At 44.7% G+C, this 22,593-nt stretch overlaps 1 protein-coding gene across 1 annotated transcript in view; it reads right to left on the bottom strand.

Annotated features, from left to right (window-relative positions):
* Nucleotides 1–22,593, bottom strand: part of LOC127661937 (cadherin-13-like) — a 562,582-nt gene that overhangs the window by 170,345 nt on the left and 369,644 nt on the right. Inside the window, exon 7 of the mRNA XM_052152905.1 lies at nt 14,128–14,306. Within this exon, the coding sequence (XP_052008865.1) occupies nt 14,128–14,306 (179 nt within the window). The remainder of the gene's footprint in view (nt 1–14,127; nt 14,307–22,593) is intronic.

Here is a 22,593-nt window from a genome sequence, read left to right on the forward strand (position 1 = left end):
GTTGCAGGGGCTCTTGTAGGCATTCATGGACAGTTTGAGTATAGAGGGATGGACTCCAGTTGGAGCTGTCGTATGCAGGGTTAATGCGCATGTTTTTCTTTTTTCTGTTTGTTTGGTTTGGAGGGAAGTTTGGGATTTGATTGTTGCACTAATGTTGGAATGTAGACTTTATAATTTTGTTTTTAACACAAAATCATTTTTTTCTAAAATGTCAAAATGTGAAATGTTAATATGAGTAGACTGTCTCTCTCCACGAGGAATGTGACCCCATAAAAAGAAGGAAGGTTATTTCTCTTCTTAAGCATAAGAAATATGATAGTGTTTCTTTAAGAAATGTGGGAAGACATGGGGTGGACATGTTATCTTTAGTGCTGGCTCAAGTAAGAGTAGGGGAGTCATTAGACTGATGAGTAAGCATCTACAATTCAAATATCTCAAACAGATTAAAGATAAATTAGGAAGAGCCATTACTGTTTTAGCAGAGATTCGGGGGCAAAATCTTATTTTGGCTAATATTTACACACCTAACGTTGATGATCAGGGCTTTTTTATAGATCTTGAAGGGATGTTGCAAGCCGCTGGCACTCCTCATGATATAATATTGGGAGGAGACTTCAATCTTTTGATGGACTCAGTCCTTGATCAAAGTGAAGCAAAAGTGTGTAAGCCCCCTAGAGCAACATTGACGCTTCACATGATGTGTAAAAATCTTGGTCTTACAGGTATTTGGAGACTTTTGAACACATCTGGTAGTGGGGGGACAATAGGGGACAATATTTTTTTTCACTAGTCCATAAGATTTATTCTAAAATAGAATTTTTTAATATATATTAATCCCTAATTTCATCTGTTGTTGACTGCTCAATTGGATACATTTTAGTCTCAGATCACTCCCTGGTGTGTTTAGAGGTGTTGCCACATAAGGATAAAAGGAAAATCATATAGTTGGCACTTTAATGTATCCCTTTTGCAAAATCCTGAATTCCAATGAATGTTTAAGGCTGAAATAAATGTTTATATAGAGACCAACTGGTCCGCAGTGTCCTCTGTGAGCGTGGCTTGGGAGGCACTTAAGGCGGTTCTTTGGAGCCAGATCATACACCAAAAACTCCAAAGCACAAGAACTCGTGGAGTTGGAAGGGAATATTAAAAGTGCCAAGGCAGAGCTAAAGAGCGGTGGTGGTGTAGTGGTCTAAGCACATAACTGGTAATCTGGTAATCAGAATGACGCTGGTTCGAGCCCCACAGCCACCACCATTGTGTCCTTGAGCAAGGCACTTAACTCCAGGTTGCTCCGGGGGGATTGTCCCTGTAATAAGGGCTCTGTAATTTGCTTTGGATAAAAGCGTCTGCCAAATGCATAAATGTTTAAAATGTTTAAAGAGCCAAATGTTGTCTGATGGCCTCAGATAATTGACCCAATTGAAATACAGACATAACACTATTTTGTTATGTAAGGTGGAGTTTTGGGTATTCAGGCCAAGGCAGTCAAACTTTGACTGGGTGGACAAGGCAGGAAAACTTCTGGCTAGATATCTAAAACAGAGAGAGTCTTTTTCTACCATTCCCTCAGTGAAATCTGCTGGTGGTGAAATATTTACCTCAGCCATTGATAATAATAATGCTTTTAAAAAATTCTATATTGATCTCTATAGTTCCACATCTTAATCTACTGATGAGGATATTGAAAACTTTGTGGAACCATTAGAACTTCCTAAACTGACAGATGAGCAAAATAATGATCTTGATTCTGAGATAACCTTGGAGGAGCTTGGTAAGGTAATTAAGGCCTTGCCTAAAGTCAAGGCTCTGGGGCCAGATGGCTTTGCCACTGAGTATTTCAGATCTTATGCTACATAATTGACTCCACTTTTGCTAGAAGTTTATATGGAATCATTAAAGAATGGAAAGCTTCCACCAGCCATGTCGCAAGCCCGGATCAGACTGATTCTTATAAAGGACAAAGATCCAAGCGAGTGTAAGAGTTAATGTCCAATTTCCCTGAACCAGCTAGATGTTAAAATATTGTCGAAAATTTTGGCTAACCGATTCAGTAAAGTTATGGCATCTCTTATACATATAAGAGCATACCGTTGTTATTCTGATAACATGGATGATTTTTGAGGGGTAATGGCAGAAGGTGTTGCGAATAAGCTTTTGCTTTACACAGATGACATTTTATTATTCGTCTCCAACCCTAATAGATCTACGCCTTGCCTCCACAGAATTATTAATTACTTTTTTAAGTTCCCGGGATACAGTGTTAATTGGTCTAAATCTGAAGCTTTGACTCTGACAGCATACTGCCCGGTAACGGCTTTTCAGCGGGGCGTCTTTCAGTGGTCCAAAAAGGGGAATAAGTATCTGGGTATTTTATTCCCAGCAAATTTGTGTGATTTAGTTGGAGTTCATTTTGACCCTTTAATAAAAATGCTTTTTAGTGATGTGGGCAGGTGGGCTTCATCATATTTATCAATGGTTAGGAAGGTTAATGTTATTAAAATTTATTGTATTCCAAAAATCAACTACCTGCTACAGTATCTCCCTATAGATGCCACCCTCTCTTATTTCAAGCAATTTGATAACAAAGAGAATTCCTTAGTTTGGAATGGTAAACGTCCCAGATTACATTTCTGTAAGCTGCATAGGCTGATTGACAAAGGTGGGCTAGGCCTATGTTGGGTCTTATGTATTCAGATACAAGACAATGGCAGGCCTAACACAGTCGTAAAGCCTGACAGAGGCCTACAAACACACAGTCATAAATCTTACTGATAAAAACCATGCCAAACTCAAACAAAGGGAGTACAAAACAGACTACAAATTCCATGAAGCCTTGCACACTTTACACCTATGTGTGAAATTACAAAGGATCGAACTCTCAACTCCTATTGGATGAGGCGCTCAACAGAACGCCCCTCAACCATGATGTCATCAGGAGTAGAAATACCTTTCTGTTGGTCAGACTGGATTGTGAGGGGGGTTATTACACTCGGTGACCTATATGAGAGTGGAGTGTGGCGATCCATTGAAAATTGGTTCAACATTTTGGGATTCCTAGATCTCAGTTTTTTAGGTATTTACAGCTGCATCACCTGCTCTGTACTATATTTGGGAGTGGCATACACCCCCCTAAAGCGGCAGACATGCTTGGAGGGGTGATTACTGCTTTTGGAAAAGGTCATGAGGCATCAGTGTATTACTCCCTGCTAATTCAGAGTCTGGGGGATGGAGTTTTTGCTTTTAGCAGAGGTGGGGGACTCGAGTTATATGACTTGATTCGAGTCTGACTTGAGAACCAGCAACTCGAGACTTGACTTGAACTGCATGACTCGACAATGACTTGAATGTTTTTTATTGTTATTTTCAATAACTTATAAACAGTAATGAAATGTGTTTAAAAAAATATTGTGACATCAATTAATTAATATGCAAAAATGTAAGCCCACCAGCACCACTTATCTGCATCTGCACAGTTAATGCTGCAATCCCAACATGCCAAAACGACAGATGATTGTCGAGTTCCAAAAATAATCCCCTTTGGATATAAAGATTTCAAATTGGATTGAGTGAATAACAAAAATTTTGCCAGATGCACAATATGCAATGCAAAAATGTCCGATACAACCACCACAACCTCGAATTTCATCGGACATTTATAAAACCACAAGGAAAGGTAAGTAAATCATTTCATTTTCCAGAAAGATTACTCTGTAAAATTACCTTTCAAATGTTTGAGGGTTGTCAGTAAATTAAAATGATTCACGACTAACCTCATGTCTTGTAGAGCTACAAGTTTGAAATTACCCAACAATTACCCTCTAAACGTGTGTGCCTTTTCTAAACCTTCTCAACAGTCAACAATATACCATAACATTTGTTGGCAATATAAAAACATAACAGGCAGATTTGCAGTCACAACACTTAATTTAAAATGTGACAAGTAGTATAAAATATTCAGAATGACTTGTGACGAAATCCAAGTGCTCTCATAATGAGAAAAGCCACTGAAATGTGCTGTATTTCCAATAGCGTATGCTCTTTAGAGGTGAGTGGAACAGCAGTGGGTTTTACTCAGCTCGCTGAAACACAACCGCTCGGCTCCAAAGAAAGAATATGTCTGAACAGACGTACGCTTTCCTCCTTTTGTACCCATATGTCTGGGGTAGGGGCATGCAAATTCTGTTAGCCAATTCTCATTGGCCTTTTCTCAAAGTTAAGAGGTAACCGAGGCTCTCAAGAGAGACCCCTAGTTTCACTACATTGTGAGTGAGTGACAGAAGGGGAACCTAAAATAGGAATGTGTTTCAGTCAAAGTAGTTTAGAGATGATTTAGAATGTTACAAATGGCTATTTCTACTTAAATAAATGTTGTATATTTAACATTTTTGTTTGTCTAATAATCCTCTTGCAGCAATGCAGGTCTTTGGCATTTAGAAGCAGCTAGTTAAGGACCTGTGAGGAGTCCGTTTATCAAATTAGAGACTTTAATTTACTTGTCTTTATGTTGTGCATCTGGGCCGTCCACTTCCCTCTATATCCTGGTTACAGATTATTTTTTCAAAACAGTAATGCATGAAATAGCCTCATCTCTCTAAAACAATAGACTTCAGAAGAAAATACAATTTCTGGAGAAATATGTTTCTTTATGCCTATTTTTAAAACCAGAATTTACTTGCAAGTGTAAAGCAACTTGTAAGAAACCAATACCTCAGCAAATGGGGAAAAAAAACCACTGTATTGTGATTTCTGCATGGTAGCACAACCATTTTCAATAGTTCTAATAATAAGAAAATTTTATTAACTACCAAATTAGTTCTTTAGAATGCTTTTTTTAAGGAATAGGTGACAGTATATGTTTGCAGCACAGGTAAAGAAAAAAATTAATAAATACCACAATAACAACAATTAATTTTGCAATTTATGATTTTGGCAATAATTTTTATCAATTTAATGCATCCTGAAAGGAAGCATCTCAGGTTACTTGACTGTAACCCTTGTTCTCTGAAAAAGCAGAACAAGATGCTGCGCTTGATTCTTTGGGAACGTTTTAAGGAGTGACTGGCTGTGGATATGTGTGCAACACGTCAAATAAATTGACTAGAACCTTTATAGCCTCTGTTGGTGACAACATCAGAATGTGTCAGTAGCAGGGGCTATAAATAGATTTGCCACAGGAGCATTGTATATTTGTCTGAAGAGCAGTCCTGGGACATCCTCAGTGCGGCAATGAAGAGCAGCATCTCATTCCACTTTTTGAGCGAACAAGGGCTACAGTCAAGTAACCTGAGACGTTCCCTGTCAAAAGCTACACTTAATATTGCACTTGATTCAGCGCTTTTGGGTTACTCCGAGAGAAGTAGAGGGGACATTGTGTTGTCTGTTGGGAGACGTAGAGGTTTTGTAAAATCTTAGCCAGATTATTTTCACTACCTCGGGGTGGAGTTTCCATTCTCCCGTCTGTATTTTATGTCTGAACAGTAAATCCGCTCCCACATTCATGCATCTAGGGATATATACTGCTTTGAGTGACAGGAGTGTGCATCGCATTGTGATCGAATTCCTTACAATCCCTAAATATGTAATTCTCTGGGCAGGAGAGAGAACACTTCTCAACTTTGTAAATGAAAATATGAGATTGAGCGTGACTAACCAATCGCGATGTTGAATTTGTGACACGATTGTCTTGACAGTTAGCATCTTGAACTTGAGCACCTGGACTGAGCAGCGTCGAAGGCACAAAGATATGGTAAGTATAAGGTTCCCCCTATGAACGAGTTAACTCATCATGGAGTTCTTCAAATAAGGGGAGAGACTGATTTTGTGTTCCCATCCCCTGGCCACCAGACAGAAATCTGTCTTATAGTTTTGATCGTTTGGGGGTCTCGTTCACGTGGCCAGTCTAGCTGTAATCTGTGTGGTGGTGGTGTAGTGGAGTGGTGGTGGTGTAGTGGTCTAAGCACATAACGGGTAATCTGGTAATCAGAAGGATGCTGGTTCGAGCCCCACAGCCACCACCATTGTGTCCTTGAGCAAGACAATTAACTCCAGGTTGCTCCAGGGGGATTGTCCCTGTAATAAGTGCTCTGTAAGTCGCTTTGGATAAAAGCGTCTGCCAAATGCATAAATGTAAATGTAAATGTAAATGTAATCTGGCCACTGCACGAGTAACCACCTCGAGTAATTCCTCAACTGCTTTGTCATCATGTGAGGAATGTTCAGAGGTAGGCAACTCAAAGTCTGCAGACCCAAGAGATTCATCTTCCCCTCGTGAACCGAAGAGGTACCAGAGCGCGTTTCGAGAACACGCGAGGGACCAGCTGGATCTGGAGAGAGAGCGAGTGATAGGGACGGACCTGTCTCTAGCTTCTCAGCCAGATTCATACGTGAGCCCCACGATGGAATTGTGGGTGCTGGCTCTTGGAAGTAAGCGAAACGAGCTCGCAGCATCTTCGCTGTGAACAGCTCACAATGCTCACACTCGCCTCACTCCAACGCAAGAGCAGCGTGCTCTTCCCCCAAACAAAGCAAAATTGGTGTGTGTCCGATTCAGCCATAGGAGGTAAGAATGGAAACACACACCATTTGCTTTGTTGATCACTCATTATATATATTTTTATTTTATTTTTTGTCTTTTTTTTTTTTGTCTTTTCCACACTTGAATGACAGAAAAAGAGACGATTTCTGCACACTGCCTGTCAATTCTAACTTGTATCAGAACAAAAATAGAGAGCTTGAGAAGCACAATCACATTACAGTGTGGTCTGAAGACAAAAGACCTGACGATGCACCTGTGGCAAATCTCTTTATAGCCCCTGGTACTGCATTCTGATGATGCCACCAACAGAGGCTTTAAAGTCAATTTTATTGATGTGTTGCACACATATTCACAGCTGGTCACTCCTAAAGATGTTCCCAAAGCACTGAATCAAGAGCAACATTAAAGGTTTTGACAGGGAACATCAGTTTCTTTCAAAAACAAAAATGTCTTTGTGTTCTAAAAAATTTAAGCTGTAACATACATACCCCCCTTCTTCTGGTCATGTATTATCACCTCACATTTGACATAAACGACAACAATTAGACATCTCTCGTACATGTTACATTCGATTATAATGTCCAATCAACTCTCGAACACATAAAAACATTCATTTAATGTCAGCTCCGCACTGTTCCAGCTGAGGGGTTTTCTACTGGCCTTGTTGGACACAGCCGGTGTTTGTGGATAAGTGTGTATAACCTCAATTAAACCACACTCTAAGTGTCTGACAACAGCTAATATTCCTCATTCAGCAGCGGGCCGAATTGATGTTCCTGCATTCGTCACCCTGCAGCAAAAGCAATCATGCTGTTGACTTGCTTTGGTTAGGGTCTGGGAGAAGCACAGCCTCCAGTTTATTAGCATGCACTGCTAACACCCTCTGTTCTCAAGACACGTAGTGTCTTTGCTGCATTCCTCCTACTGCCTGTCTCCTAACAACATTAAAAGCCCTCCTTTAATATGCCGAAGACTTTACTTCTAACGGTGTCTTGAGGATAGTTAAACAATAAAACACACGGTAGTTATTGTGTGTCCCAACAGATTTGCCCCCACACCATTTTAGCTGTTGAATTGTTGGCTGATTATGCGGCTTAGTTAGAAAGGAAAACCTTCTCCATTATGTATGCCCTTCTGTTTGAGGTTCATCACACAAAGCTTTAAGAAAAGAGCAAGCTGTGCTGTGAGATCTGGCGGTCTTTTATATGGTCATGTTTTTTTTTATTATTTTTTTTTATATCTAGTGGGTATTTTGCTAATGTAACTGTTTACTTTTTTATTCAGCAATATGGTAGGTGAGGCCGTGCTACAAAGCCATTCTTTCGGTAGAAGATATACTATAGTCCCGGACATGTACAGTACATAATATTATTATTATTCTACGGGTGTGACACACACAGTAGCTAGGTGAACAGGTGTTCCCCTTCTGTCGCTCTCTCCATGTTGTGTCAGAGAAGCGACACTAAGGGTCTCTCTTGAGCGCTGATATCCACCTCTGATCTATGAAAAAAGGCCAATGAGAGTTGGCAGCCGGTATTTGCATGTCCCGCCCCCGGACATACGGGTATTTAAGCGGCGCAAATACGGGAGTTCATTCAGAAAATTTCTTCGGAGCCGATGGTCGTGTCTGCAGTTGCTGCGTGTTACACACCGAGTTCCTGACATTCCTCTGCTGCATGCTGTTGGATTCTACGGCGCACAACAGCGGCTTTCTCCTGTTTCCACGGCTGTGCATTCCTGCCCCTGGGCGCATCGACTCTCACAAGTTTTTTTCATAAAAGAGTGATTTTATTTAAAAGAGTAATTTCCTCTAAAAGAGCAAAACACAGCGCCGCTGAATGTCCTTTTAAGGACGCGTCTTTATAAAGATGCCTTTCCGCCCCTGTGTTGTTCCTGGATGCGGTAGATTGCTCTCCGCTTCAGACGGCCACAGGTGTTGTCTCGTGTGTCTGGGTAGCGATCACACTGAGGCTGCGTTTGTGGATGGTTCATGTTCTCACTGCGAGAACATGACAATGACAACGTTGCGGTCGCGGATTGCTTACAACCGTAAGCAAGCCACTCCAGCCGCCCCCTGCGTTGCTCCTTCTTCCCACGGGATTGAGGACGATGCGGTTGGCGATGGAGGCGATTTGGGGATGGGAGCGGGTGCAGCTCCGCCGGGCACGCCCCCTCGGACCACCCGCACCCCGGCACGCTCGTTGACTCCTGTCCATCTCCGAGGTGATGGCGACTCGCCTTACAGCCAGTCCGCCTACCCTCCTGACACTGAAGCCAACGAGCTCGCCGCGGCATCGGAGGGTGTGGTATCTGACGCTGAGGACTCCCCTGGGCTGCCGCTTTGGGCCTGCACGCCCAGGCTGAGGCCAACGCGCAGATGACCGACATGCTTTCCCGGGCAGCCGCTAGCATGGGCTTGGATTGGAACCCTCCATCCTCCCCACAGCCATCACTGCTGGACGACTGGTTCCTGGGGTCTGGACGCCGCTCACAGCCTCGTCCCACCCCAGTCCCGTTCTTCCTGGAAGTGCATGATGAGCTGACGTCTTCGTGGAGAGCACCCCTCTCCACTCGTCACACCGCCACCTGCTCATCCGCCCTCGCCACCCACGACGCCACCTATTTCCTTTGTCTCTGGTTCTCACGGCACTCTGCTTTCAGGCCTTAACAGTCCTGGCATCCCCGCCTTCAGCCCCACGACTGTTCCCCGGCCGGCCGGTTCAGACGAGTCCAGAGGACGCCAACATCAGACCTCCTCCTCAGTCACAAACCTGCCCCCTGCCGGGTGCGCGGAGCAAGGTAAGTGCTTTGAGTCTATTCTCAGCACCGCAGCCTCGGGCCGCTTAACTGCCTCCCGACGCCGCATTACCTGTTCCGCACCGCTGCGAAGCCCCGCCAGGTACGTCCAAAATACTCGTCCCCTTGGTGCCCCTAGCACGGAGCTTAGAGGCGTGGCTTTCACTGCCCAGCCCGTCACACTGGCTGCACCAGACCATTCGACTCGGTTACGCAATTCAGTTTGCCAGGCCTCCACCCCCCTTTGTGGGCGTTAATTTTTCCGCAGTACACGGCGAACATGCCCAGTCCCTGCGCGAAGAAATCGCCTCCATTCTAATCAAGGACGCGATAGAGCCTGTCCCTCCAACCGAAACGAAGAAGGGTTTCTACAGCCCTTACTTCATTGTACCCATGAAAGACGGCGGCTTACGACCAATCTTGGACCTGCGAGTTTTCAATCGGACCCTGTCCAAACTCCCGTTCAAAATGCTCACCCAGAAACAAATTCTATCTGGCGTCCGGCATCTAGATTGGTTCGCAGCGGTAGACCTGAAGGACGCATACTTCCACGTCTCGATTTGCCCTCGACATTGACCCTTTCTACGGTTCGCGTTCGACGGCCAGGCGTAGCAGTACAAAGTCCTCCCTTTCGGCCTGTCTCTGTCCCCTCGCGTCTTCACGAAAGTCGCAGAGGCAGCTCTTGCCCCGCTCCGAGAAGCCGGCATATGCATACTCAATTACCTCGACGACTGGCTCATCCTGGCCCCCTCGTGAGTGTTACTATGCACGCACAGAGACCAGGTGCTCCGGCACCTCAGCCGTTTGGGGCTTCAGGTCGACTGGGAAAAGAGCAAGCTCACCCCAGTCCAGAGCATCTCTTTTCTCGGTTTAGAGTTAGACTCAGTCTCAATGACAGCACGTCTCTCCAACGACCGTGCTCAGTCAGTGCTGAAATGCCTCGCTTCCCTCAATCCAGGTACCGTGGTCCCTCTAAAATGATTCAAACAGCTCCAGGGGCATATGGCATCCTCCGCGGCGGCCGCGCCACTGGGGTTAACGCATATGAGACCACTTCAGCACTGGCTCCAGACTCGAGTCCCGAGACGAGCATGGCGCCGCGGCACGCACAATGTGAAAGTTACCATCGCCTGCCGCCAAACCTTCAAACCCTGGACAGACCTCTGCTTTCTACGGGCAGGGGTACCCTTGCAGCAGGTGTCCCGACACGTTCTGGTCACAATCGACGCCTCCAAATTGGGTTGGGGTGCCGTGTGCAATGGGCACGCAGCCACAGGCTGTTGGAACCGGGCCCCGCTGCGTTGGCACATCAACTGCCTAGAGCTGCTGGCTGTTTTCTTTGCCCTGAGGAAGTTTCTCCCGTTAATTCGAAACAAACACGTCCTAGTCAGGACAGACAGCACCACGGTCGTAGCCTACATAAATCGCCAAGGCGAAGTACGCTCCCTCCACATGTCACAGCTCACCCGTCATCTCCTCCTTTGGAGTCAGCAGCGACTCAAGTCACTGCGCGCCACTCACATCCCCGACAACCTCAATGTGATAGCGGACGCGCTGTCAAGACAAAGCTTGCCCGGTGGAGAGTGGAGGCTCCAGCCCCAGTCGGTCCAGCTGATCTGGGACCGGTTCTGCAAGGCCCAGGTAGACCTGTTTGCCTCCCAAGAAACCTCCCACTGCCCGCTCTGGTATGCCCGGACAGAGGCTCCCCTCGGGGCAGATGCGTTGGCTCACAGCTGGCCCGCGGGGCTGCGCAAGTACGCATTTCCCCCAGTGAGCCTTCTTGCACAGGTGCTATGCAAGGTCAGGGAGGACGAAGAGCAAGTCATTCTGGTGGCCCCCTACTGGCCCACCCAGACTTGGTTCTCGGACCTCACGCTCCTTGCGACAGCCCCTCCCTGGCGAATTCCCAAGGAAGGACCTTCTTTCTCAGGGACGGGGCACGCTCTGGCACCCGTACCCAGACCTCTGGAACCTCCACGTCTGCCCCCTGGACGGGATGCGGAAGATCTAGCCAGCCTACCACCGACCGTCATAGATACTATCAACCAAGCCAGAGCCCCCTCGACCAGGCATCTTTATGCCCTAAAGTGGCGTCTGTTCGCGAACTGGTGTTCTTCCCGAGCCGAAGACCCACAGAAGTGCGCGGTTAGGTCAGTGCTTGTGTTTCTACAGGAGAGGCTGGAGAGGCTCACCATGACACGATAGACGGCAAGTCTCTTGGTAAGCACGACTTAATTGTCAGGTTCCTCAAAGGTGCCCGGAGGCTAACTCACTCCCGGGCTAACCTATTTCCCTCCTGGGATCTCTCGGTCATCCTCACGGGCCTCCAGAAACCCCCCTTCGAGACGCTAGATTCAGCTGGACTCAGGGCCCTCTCTCTCAAGACTGCCCTGCTGATCACGCTCGCCTCCATCAAGAGGGTCGGGGACCTGCAAGCGTTCTCTGTTAGCGACACTTGCCTGGAGTTCGGTCCGGCAGACACATACGTGATCCTAAGACCGCGACCGGGCTATGTGCCCAAGGTTCCTACCACACCCTTCAGAGATCAGGTAGTGAACCTGCAAGCACTGCCCCGGGAGGAGGCAGACCCAACCCTTTCGTTGCTGTGTCCAGTACGTGCTTTGCGTATCTATCTGGACCACACGCAGAGCACTAGATGCTCTGAGCAGCTCTTTGTCTGCTTCGGGGGACAGCGGAAAGGGAACGCTATCTCCAAACAGAGGCTTTCCCACTGGGTTGTCGACGCCATTTCATTGGCTTATCACACCCAGGCCGTGCCCCCCCCTTGCGGGTCCGAACTCACTCCACTAGGGGTGTTGCATCCACATGGGCACTGGCCAGGGGCACCTCCCTAGCAGACATCTGCAGAGCAGCAGGGTGGGCAACACCTAACACTTTCTCAAGGTTTTACAACCTCCGTGTTGAGTCAGTATCGTCCCGTGTTTTCTCAGGTCCGAGCCCGTAGAACTCGGTAACACGCTGACGTTCTGGCCGGGTGAATCGCTTGCGCCTAGTGCCCTTTCCCTCAGCCGAGGTAAAATAGTGCACCTCCGTTCCCAGGAGACCCCATCTTCGGGTCGCTGGTTGACTCCTCCCTAGCCCTTTTGGGTCCGCAGTTCAGCGGAGGAACTCACCGACCCAAGCCACTACGGGTACCCCAAGGCTACCCTGTACTGGAAAAGGTGCTCCACAGGTAAGGCCTCCTGCTCGGACTCCCCCTGTGTGTAATTATGCGGTACTGTCCCCTCACGAGCGGACCCCCGTGTCTCCCTTAGGCAGTTACAGCTGCCTCGGTCGCCGTGCTGTATGCTTCCCCCCTCTACGAGGCTGGATCTACCACCGCACCAACTTTTCCACATAGGTCCTAACAGACCATGTGATGCATTTGCCACTCTTTGCCTCCCCTGCCGGGTAGGTGTGGCCTCCGCAGGGTCTTCTCACCATGAAAGAAGGGCTAAGACCCCCTTCCCTCAATGTGTGTAAGGGCCTCGGCCGTAGTTGCTCTATGCGAGAAACATAGAGAGAAAAGAGGCCCAGCCAGGCTGGTCCGTTCCCAGGTTGGTGGCCATCACCTTGTTCCTCCCTCCAGGGTAACAAAAAGGATTCTGATGGCTTGAATGGGGCATTGGGGAAGGGTACGTGCAGTCTGATACAGTTGGTCGTCCTGCACGTAAGAATACCTGCTCGCTCCTGTATCAGCAGTTCACGTACACGGCTCAGCGCATGGCACTTTTATAAGTGGACCCCTAGTGTCGCTTCTCTGACACAATGTGGAGAGAGTGAGAGAAGGGGAACGTCTAGGTCACGTGTGTAACCTCCGTTCCCCGATGGAGGGAACGAGACGTTGTGTCTTCCCCGCCACGTCGCTGAGCCGAGCCACTGTTGTGGCCGGACCATTTCCGGCTCTTCAGAAAAATCCTGAATGAACACCCATATTTGCGCCGCTTAAATACCCGTATGTCCGGGGGCGGGACATGCAAATACCGGCTGCCAACTCTCATTGGCCTTTTTTCATAGATCAGAGGTGGATATCGGCGCTCAAGAGAGACCACTAGTGTCGCTTCTCTGACACAATGTAACGGAGGTTACATACGTAACCTAGACGTTTTTCGCCACAGCTGTAGCTTTTCAACAAAATTTGGGTGTGACCATTTTCAAACTTCAGTGTGCACCGCTTTCAGTATAAGCCACTTCTACTTATATCAGCAGTAAAAAATACTATAGTAAATTATGCATCTTTATATTGTAAGCTGGCAATGTATGTCACCAGATCATCATTTATAACCAATAATCCTCTCAGCAGTCCGAACTGTCCTCTGTAGTCTTCTGATGTCCGATTACGTAGCTGCACCAAACCAGACATTTGCACAGTACTCTAGTTACAATTACATACATTGCAATCTTCTTTTGACTTTTCACTGAACATAATTTTTTTTCCACCATCTGGTTCCTCACACCATTGTGCACACATATGGGCTATCCACTTCTATCAATCCGCATCAGTTCAGTGTTGTACTCCCGCAGTAAATTTCGTAACCGTACACCATCCATTTCCATACATTTCTGCATTTATACATGTACTAGCTTCTTGTTAAATCCTGCATGATAAATTGCTTGTGATTTTCCTCAATTGTAAGTCATTCTGGATGAAATTATCTGCTAAATTATAAAATAGAAATTAAGGACTATCTGTTTTATAATATGTTATGTATGAATGTAGAGTGTTACACAAAGTATAATTTGAGGCCATCCATCAAAAAGAAAGAGGTGTTAAAAGCAAGCACAAACTGTACCTCTCTATCGAGCAGGTTGGGTGAGATCACAGTGACAATGTCGCCCCTCTCTGGGTCAATGTAGAACATATTGGGTGAAGGTTTATCAGGTGACTGTCTCATGATGATGTAGCGCAGCACAGCATTGTCAGTGTTAGGATCATCCGCATCGTATGCCGTCATTGTCATCACAGTTGTGCCTGCCAAAAACAATAAGAAAATCACAGTGTTATAATGGGGACAAAAGGGTTTAATGCAAATTATATCCTCAAAATAATGGTTTACCCAAAAATTACAATTCTGTCATCATTTGCTCACCCTGATGTTGTTCCAAACCTGAATGACTTCTTCTGTGGAACACCAAAGGAGAGGTCTGAGCTGCTCTTTTGCATACAATGAAATTGGATGGAACCAATGGTTTTCAACCTCCAAAAAGGCCCCATAAAAATATTAAAAACAAACAAACAAACAGTCCATATGACTTACGATAGTTTTGCTAAATAAAACTCTATATTCACTGAAAATTGCTTGACAGCCATGGCCACCATTCACTTTCACTGTATGGAGAATTTTTTTTTTTTTTAATTCTACAATAAAAATCTTTTGTGTTCCATGGAAGAAAGGCATAACAGAATTGTATTTTTTGGGTGAACTATTTTATAACAATTGTATCTGTATACTGAGACCACTCCTTATATCTCCTTTTTCATTCAACCATACAGACAAATTAAACTGTAATCAATCGAATGGAGCAAGCTGAGCAAGAGAATAGTGTATTCTGAACAGAGTTTCAGGATAGACAGAAAATATAGCACTCCAAAACCATACTAACTCCACTCACAGTCAATCTGTATATTGCACTGCATCCCAAATCGGACATTGGTACTTCTTTCATTAACCTGCTGTGGCAGGGCAGAGGGCGGGGCCGGGTCTTGATCATACACACCCGGTCCCGTATTAGGCTAATCAAGCCTCTGAGGTTTAAAGGTCGACTGCAGGGGATCATGCGGGAGAGAGTGATCGTTAGCGGACATGTCCGTCGTGTGTGTTTGTGTCTTTTAAGTTTATCATTAAACTATTATTTATATTGAAAAGCCGGTTCTCACCTCCTCCTTTCCATTGATCCCTTTACACTGGTGCCGAAGCCCGAAGAAGGAGGAGGGATACGGCGTAGTAGAGTTCTCGCCACTACCGTCCACCCCAAAGGAGCAGCCGCGGCCATCTGCCGGGGGACGAGGAGCCCAGCCGCCTGAAAGAGGACGATGGCCGCCGACCGCGAGGGGAGAAGGGGCTCCTAACTGTCCGCTGCCAGGGGCGCAGGAGTTCCCTACCGGCCGCTGAAACAGGGCAGGGTTTAAGACCGCCGACCGCGAGTGGGGAGGGGCTCACTGGCGACCACTGCCAGGGGCGAGAGAGACCCCTTCTGTTCACCGAGAACGCGGCGGGGCATTCCGTCCGCCAGGGGCTGGAGGACTGCCTCTCATCCGCCCAGAGAGGCTCGGCTGTCATCCGATAGAGGGTGGAGGAGTGGCCGAGGAACAAGCTGCGGCTTATTTGGAGAACTGGCGAGTTTTTTTTTTTTTCATCTCTCTCTCCTCTCTCTCTCTCTCTCTCTCTCTCTCACTGTCGCTCTGTGTTGGCCTTTTCCCTCTTTTAAATTTTACAGTTATTTGGGGGGTACTACGCTGTTACAAGAAGTACCCCCCATTTTAATTATTTCCGTTTCCCTCCCCTTGTCCCCTCCCTCGTCCAGGTAGATGGGTATGACCTGTCGGCAGACAGCGCAGAAGGCGCGCCCTCCCGGGGAAAGAGGGGGGAGATGTATGTCAGGCCGGGGGCTGCCCAGCCTGAGACAACAAGGGAGGAATGTGGCAGGGCGGAGGGCGGGGCCGGGTCGTTATCATACACACCCAGTCCCGTATTAGGCTAATAAAGCCTCTGAGGTATAAAGGTCGACTGCAGGGGATCGTGCGGGAGAGAGAGAGCGTTAGCGGACATGTCCGTCATGTGTGTGTTTGTGTCTTCTTTTAAGTTTATCATTAAACTATTATTTATATTGAAAACCAGTTCTTGCCTCCTCCTTTCCATTGATCCCTTTACACCTGCCTAGAAGAGTTAAGGTTGTTCACTCCAAACATGTCCTGGCACTAAAAAAATCTAGACACAGAACTATGAACAGAGCAGAATGTAGGTGTCTCGAGGTACGTTTTTAACAGTTGAAGTTCTTTTTAACTTGACATGACTTCTAAAAAACATGGCCTCTTGCATGAGACAATGGGATAAATATAATAAATACAATGTATAATTTTATTTTGACATGGTTGGCAGTGATTGGATGATGCTGGCTATTACCTTGAATCAGAATGAATTATGCTAATTTCTGATGTAATGTCTGTAATGACTCAAACACATGAATAACAAACACTCCTGATAACATAATACATTTTTTTTATTATTTATTTTATATAATATTTATTATTTAACCATATAGCCAAACGGAACTGTAATAGATCGAGCTACAGAATAGGGCTTCAGAACTCAAAACTCTTAAATCCACTACTAAGAGGCTGTGTTGCGATTTCCCAGCGCGGTCAAGCTTTATATTGCACTGCATCTAAAAGAAGGATGCTGTACTTGACAGATGAACTGCAATGCTAGTCAATCCTTAACATATCGGCTCACCTCCTCTTTTAGACATGCCCTACGAAATGAACAGCAGCTCGACAATATCCAGAGAGGCTGATGTGCCGAATGCCGTCAAATATATATACAGTATTAGCATCATATGTCCAGTGTGCCCTGTGCGATTTTGCTGCAAGAGACAAGTTTTGGGAATCATAAAATATATATTTTATCATAGCACAAAAACTTCAGGCTTTGATCACCAAACGGCCGATTAACAGCCTTTGAGATTAATATTGAGAGTCCATGGTCATACTAATAGGTTTTCTTTTGAAAACCCATTGGTTATGTTACATTTACGTCCAGGCTTGGGCAGAATACTTAAAGAAACTACTCCGGGCTGACTACTAAATAATCTCTCTAATTAAATGCATTCAGTAATGTATTCTGATACATCGCACAAAAATAACATATTCAGAATACAAGAATACTTTAAGAATGCTGTAAATAATTATAAAGGCAAGGCACATTTGGAAGAATTATATTTGATATGTTATTATTATCTTATCTGAACCACCACATCACCACTATTAACATCTAAGTGAGTCTAAACAGCCAACTAGCTATTTGTCAGCAAATTTCATGAATATAGCAGTACCTTGATTTCTTTCAGTTAGATGTGGAGTTGGATGCTGATGTTTTTCTTTATTTTAAAATGCCTTTACCTCTAAGGCTGTAAAGCCCATGACTGTTACAATATAGCTACAAAGCAGGGTTGTTTGTTTATGTTAAGAATGTAATTTTTCTTGTTTTTAATTTAATTTATTTATTTTCTATAAAAATATATATATTTTTCGGTGGCGTGGCAACCAATAATCCTCTCAGCAGTCCGAACTGTCCTCTGTAGTCTGTCTTCTGTAGTCTGATGTCCGATTTCGTAGCTGCACCAAACCAGACAGTTATTGAAGTGCAGAGGACAGACTCAATGACTGCTGTGTAGAACTATTCAGCTCCAGGTTGCTTTGACCTGGCCATTTGAAGGGCAATCTTCTGCTTTAAGGGACAGTTCACCCAAAAATAATGATTCTGTCCACATTTTCTCATGCATATGCTGTTGCACTTGATTTTTGTTTGAAATACCCCTTTAAATGAAAGCTGCAAATCACAAAGACTTTGTAAACAAGGTCTACATTGTTTATTTATAACTCACTTAATCTCCACAATCTCACAGAATTACAAATAAATTCTACACAAACATTCCTCTTCAAAAATCAAGCTTTAAACCTGACAAATATTTCCAAAAGGATGGCTTAATGAACTAATCACCACAAGACCTCTAGATTCGAAGATGTCAAACAATCTGGTTCCCATAGTTCTGTTAACCTGTTCTCTTTGAAATCCTCTGCATGATATGAAAAAGCCTTTAAGTATTTAGCACTCATCAATGTGAACCATTACAAAAGTCATCAGCTCCCATAAGCACACACATAAATCAACAAGTGGATCTAATTGGCTAATTGGAAGGGCCAGAAAGTGAATGCAAATCACGGCTATGCAATTATGAGGCAATTATGTCAAAGCTGAGCCCAATTCTGGAGCTATTGTCTTCATTTATGAAGTCCATACTATCCCAGCGCCAAGGCGGAATCAATGTTAACTACATTGTAAGGTATAATGGGAGGACCTGAAATGGCCAGACATGAATCTGTGGGTCTCCATTACTGTATTATCAACTCTGTTCATTTAATTGGGGCTATGGGATCAGCCAGAGTGAGGACTTTTTCTTTCTGTCTCTTTATTTCTTATAAAACAAGAGGCAGGACATTGAAATGAATAATGTCTCATTAAACGGCTGACTTGAGCAGCTAATTTCATTTCTGGCTGTGGTCTATGTGTAACTCTCCATTAACTAACTTTGCAAACACTAAATGCTGAGCTGGAATTAACCACAATGAAAACTGAAGGTAAAGACAAAATACAGTATGCCACTTGCACTCCAGTAAGTTGGAAAATATGCACAGGGGGGGCAAGGGGCCAAATCCTGAATGTGTGGTTACATCCTTGAAAGTGATGTAACTAAATGACAATAAAAAGGTATACGTATATGTTTAAAAAAACACACCATAACTATTCTCATTGAATCTGTTCATTTCTGAGTCAACATTGTCAGAAATGGTTTGGTTGCCTGAATTACTTGTTTGGCATCTGATCAATTAAAAAATTGACCTAGTCTCCAAATACAACATGAAGGTTCATTGCAGTATAATGTTGTTGTGCAATTTTTGATTTATATATTTATATATATTTTTTGCTTTCTTATTCCTACAAATTACTTTCTTTAAGTCTTGCATGCACTTTTCCCGTCAACTTAGTTTCTTTCTGACGTGGCAGATAAGTGTGTTGGTTGGAATATTGAGGCTTTGTAGAGGGCACCTCTGCCAACAGCTGAACCACAGTGGGTGCCAATCACGGCGCCTCACTCCAGAACTGTAGGCAGTGGTGTACCATCCAAAACCATGGGCCTCTCCATAGGGTGCATTCCACTTCAACTTGGCCCTTAATGCTCAAAATCAAGTGCTGGCTAAAAAGCTGGGCTCTTCAGCTATTGAGGAGTACATATTTTACATAATAACAATTCAAAGTGTGTCACAGCATTAAAAGGGCATATTTATTTTCTGATAATTACCATTAAGGCCAAAATTCCAGTAATCTGACCAGTTTCCCTAATTTCACTGACACATACTTGCTTTCTCAATGGTAATGTTCAAAGAGTCAGTGTTTGGGATTCACAATGTCATGGTTACTGTTGTAACCACCGTTCCCTGAGGGAGACGTTGTGTCGAATGAAGTGACACAAGCCTTGCGTAACTCTGAACTTGAGAAAAGGCCAATGTGAAATTTGCAGACAGAATTTGCATGTTCCGCCCCGGACATACGGGTATAAAGGGAAGCGGGCGTGTGTCTGACACTCAGGTTTTTGCACTGAGGAGCCGAGAATAAGGCACAGCCGTTTACAGTGGTATATCTAGTGCTGTGGCAGGAGGAACACAATGGCTCGTTCCCTCTCTCAGGGAACAGAGGTTACAACAGTAACCATGACGTTCCCCTTCTGTCACTCACTCAACGTTGTGTCAAATGAAGTGACACAAGGGGTCCCATTAAAAAACGGCATGCTTTAGTTTGTGTTACGTGAACTGCTGAGACAGGTGCAAGCAGACTGCTGCGTGCTAGAGGCAACTGTGTTGGCTGCACATAAACCTCCCCAACGCCCCCAAAAGAGATGTCATATGCAGACCTTAGGTTCCCGGCACCCCAAAGGGGGAATCAGGTTTTACACGACTAGCATGGGAGCAAGCCCGGCAGTCGTGGCCTTTTCTCTCTCTATGTCACTTGCATAGTGTGTGAAGCGTCTGGGGCTATCTTTGAATTGCGTTGGAAAAGATGGTCTTTCCCGGTCCTATTCTTTCAGGGGGAAAAGACCCTGCGGAGGCCACATCCTGCCCAGGCTAGGGGGAGGTAACATGTGGCAAATACACCACGAGGGTTGTGAAGCTATACGTGGGAGCTGCGTGGTGGTAGGTCCTGCCTAATGAGGGGGGAGCTCTACAAGCACGGTGAGTGACAGAATTGGAACTGTATTTACTAACAGGTGTGATTCTTGAATTGTCCTGTACCACTTACAGGAGGAACTTTTTGTATGAACAAATAACAAAATCAATCCCCCTCTTCAATTCTCACAAATGCTGTGAATAAGACAGTAGCTATAAGTACAGTAAATATCAAAGATATACTTTCAGAACAACAGAAGTCTTCGCACAATAGAAAAAAATTATTTAACAAACAAGTCACTCCCCCTGAGAAGCTTCAAATACTTTTATTTTAAAGAGAGTAGCTCTAAAATAACTGTAATTTCAACATTTAAATTTCACAGAGGGCATTTCCACACTAATATATTTCTGGTTGAAAATGCATTCTTTTTGATAAGTTTGCACCTCTCAACCATGATGGAACAATGTTTTCTAACACCAAAAACTGAGCATTTCGAAACACTCTCCAGAATTGCATGCTTAGGGAAAGATTTTCTTATGAAACAACTTTTATGAACTGGAAAGTATTAGTGTGGATGTGGGCAAAAGTTTAGCCAAACCCATTTGTCAGCCAATCTGTTTCTTTTTTTTCACAGGCACTCAAAATCTCTCTGTCCTCTTTAAAATATGTATCACTGTACATGGTAAGTTGAGAAAGAAAGTACTGGCTACAGTGTGCTAACACAAGGTCTGTGTCACACATGGCACATCCTTTATTATAGACATCCAGGGAAATCAATATAAATTCAGGATCTCATTCACACCAGGGAAGCCAGTGCACTGTGTGATGGGCTTTATAATGGGAAAGAAAGGGGGGAGAGATTGAGACAGGATGAAATAATGATGGAAAAGGTGTGTGCGAGCGAGTGATAGGACGAGATACCAGGATGAGAGCGAGAGAGGGAGGGAGGGGGAGAAGTCCGTTGGGAAGGCAGACAATGAAACTACAGGACAAGGGATTAAAGCACTATCATTGGACTTTGACAATGTATAAAATGTACCAATAATAAGGTTAATCGTTTATCTAGCGAAAGGTGTTGTCTGTTGAGGGATGACATGTCATGTCTGACTCCAGACTATCTGGACAAAGAGGCATCACATGGACTGGTTTGACTTTTTGGAACATAGATTGGTGATTGCCGGAGGTATAAAGTTGTGGTCACAATAGACCCATGTCCAAATATGCAAACATTTCCCTCTTATTAACAAAATCAGAGTAAATAATTGTTCTGGTTATTGTTGCTATGTCATACATTCAGGTCACGAGACAATGCCCCTTATTCCCATATGAATTGTGTCTGGGAATGTATTTTACTACTGCTACTCTCTACTACTCACCAGCATACCTAAAAAACATAATTTATTAACGGTCTGTTATTAATTATCTTCGTCAAATTCAACACATACACAAACAAAATGCAATTTCAGACTCAGCTTGGATTTTCAAGATGTGCAATTACTTGAAACACCAAAACAATTATCGGCAACAGGATATGATTTCACATTCTAGATTTCTAAGTTTAAATAAGTAATAAATTAAGGCCTAACTTACAGTAATATACATTACCCCAGTCATTATATGGATACATACCAAATAAATAAATACATGGACATAAAATACTGAAATTGTTATTTGCTTACCAGTAGAAACCATAGAGGGATATAAGAGACAGGACAGCTGGAAAACATAGATTGCCTGGATAAATATGCAGTTAAACATGGACATATGGACAACGATAATATTTTAGAATCAAGTATTCCCTATAGCTGTGTATTAACAATTAAAAATACTTTTCTATACATGTCTGTGACAGGGCAGAGGGGCAGGTTCCTAAGCGCCCCTGAGATGGACGACCCAGGGAGCGAGACGTCTGCCGGAACCCTGGAGCTGGTATCCAGACCACTCCGTCTCCCGCTGGAGGGCCGTGAGATAAATGTTGTGTTCCCTTTTGTTTTGTGTTCCCTGCACCTCGAACAGGCTGCGGTACCCACATTTTCAAAGAGCTGTTTCCTCACTCCATTATCACGGCAACCGGACACAGAGCACCTGCAGCCTGGACGCCCCACCTTCACGTGCCCAGCCGCACTACACACAACCACGGCCAGGTTGTGATGAGCTATGAGGAAGGTCAAAAATCCTCCTCCCCCTTCGTCTACCCCGAGACGTCAGGTATATATATTGGCCTTTTCTCAAACACTGGAAGTGTTTGTTGCTCCCCAAAGCAACTCATAGTGTCACTACACCAACACAATGTCTCGTTCCATCAATCAGGGAATG

The sequence above is a fragment of the Xyrauchen texanus genome, chromosome 21, assembly GCF_025860055.1.
Source record: "Xyrauchen texanus isolate HMW12.3.18 chromosome 21, RBS_HiC_50CHRs, whole genome shotgun sequence".
NCBI classification, from domain to species: domain Eukaryota; kingdom Metazoa; phylum Chordata; class Actinopteri; order Cypriniformes; family Catostomidae; genus Xyrauchen; species Xyrauchen texanus.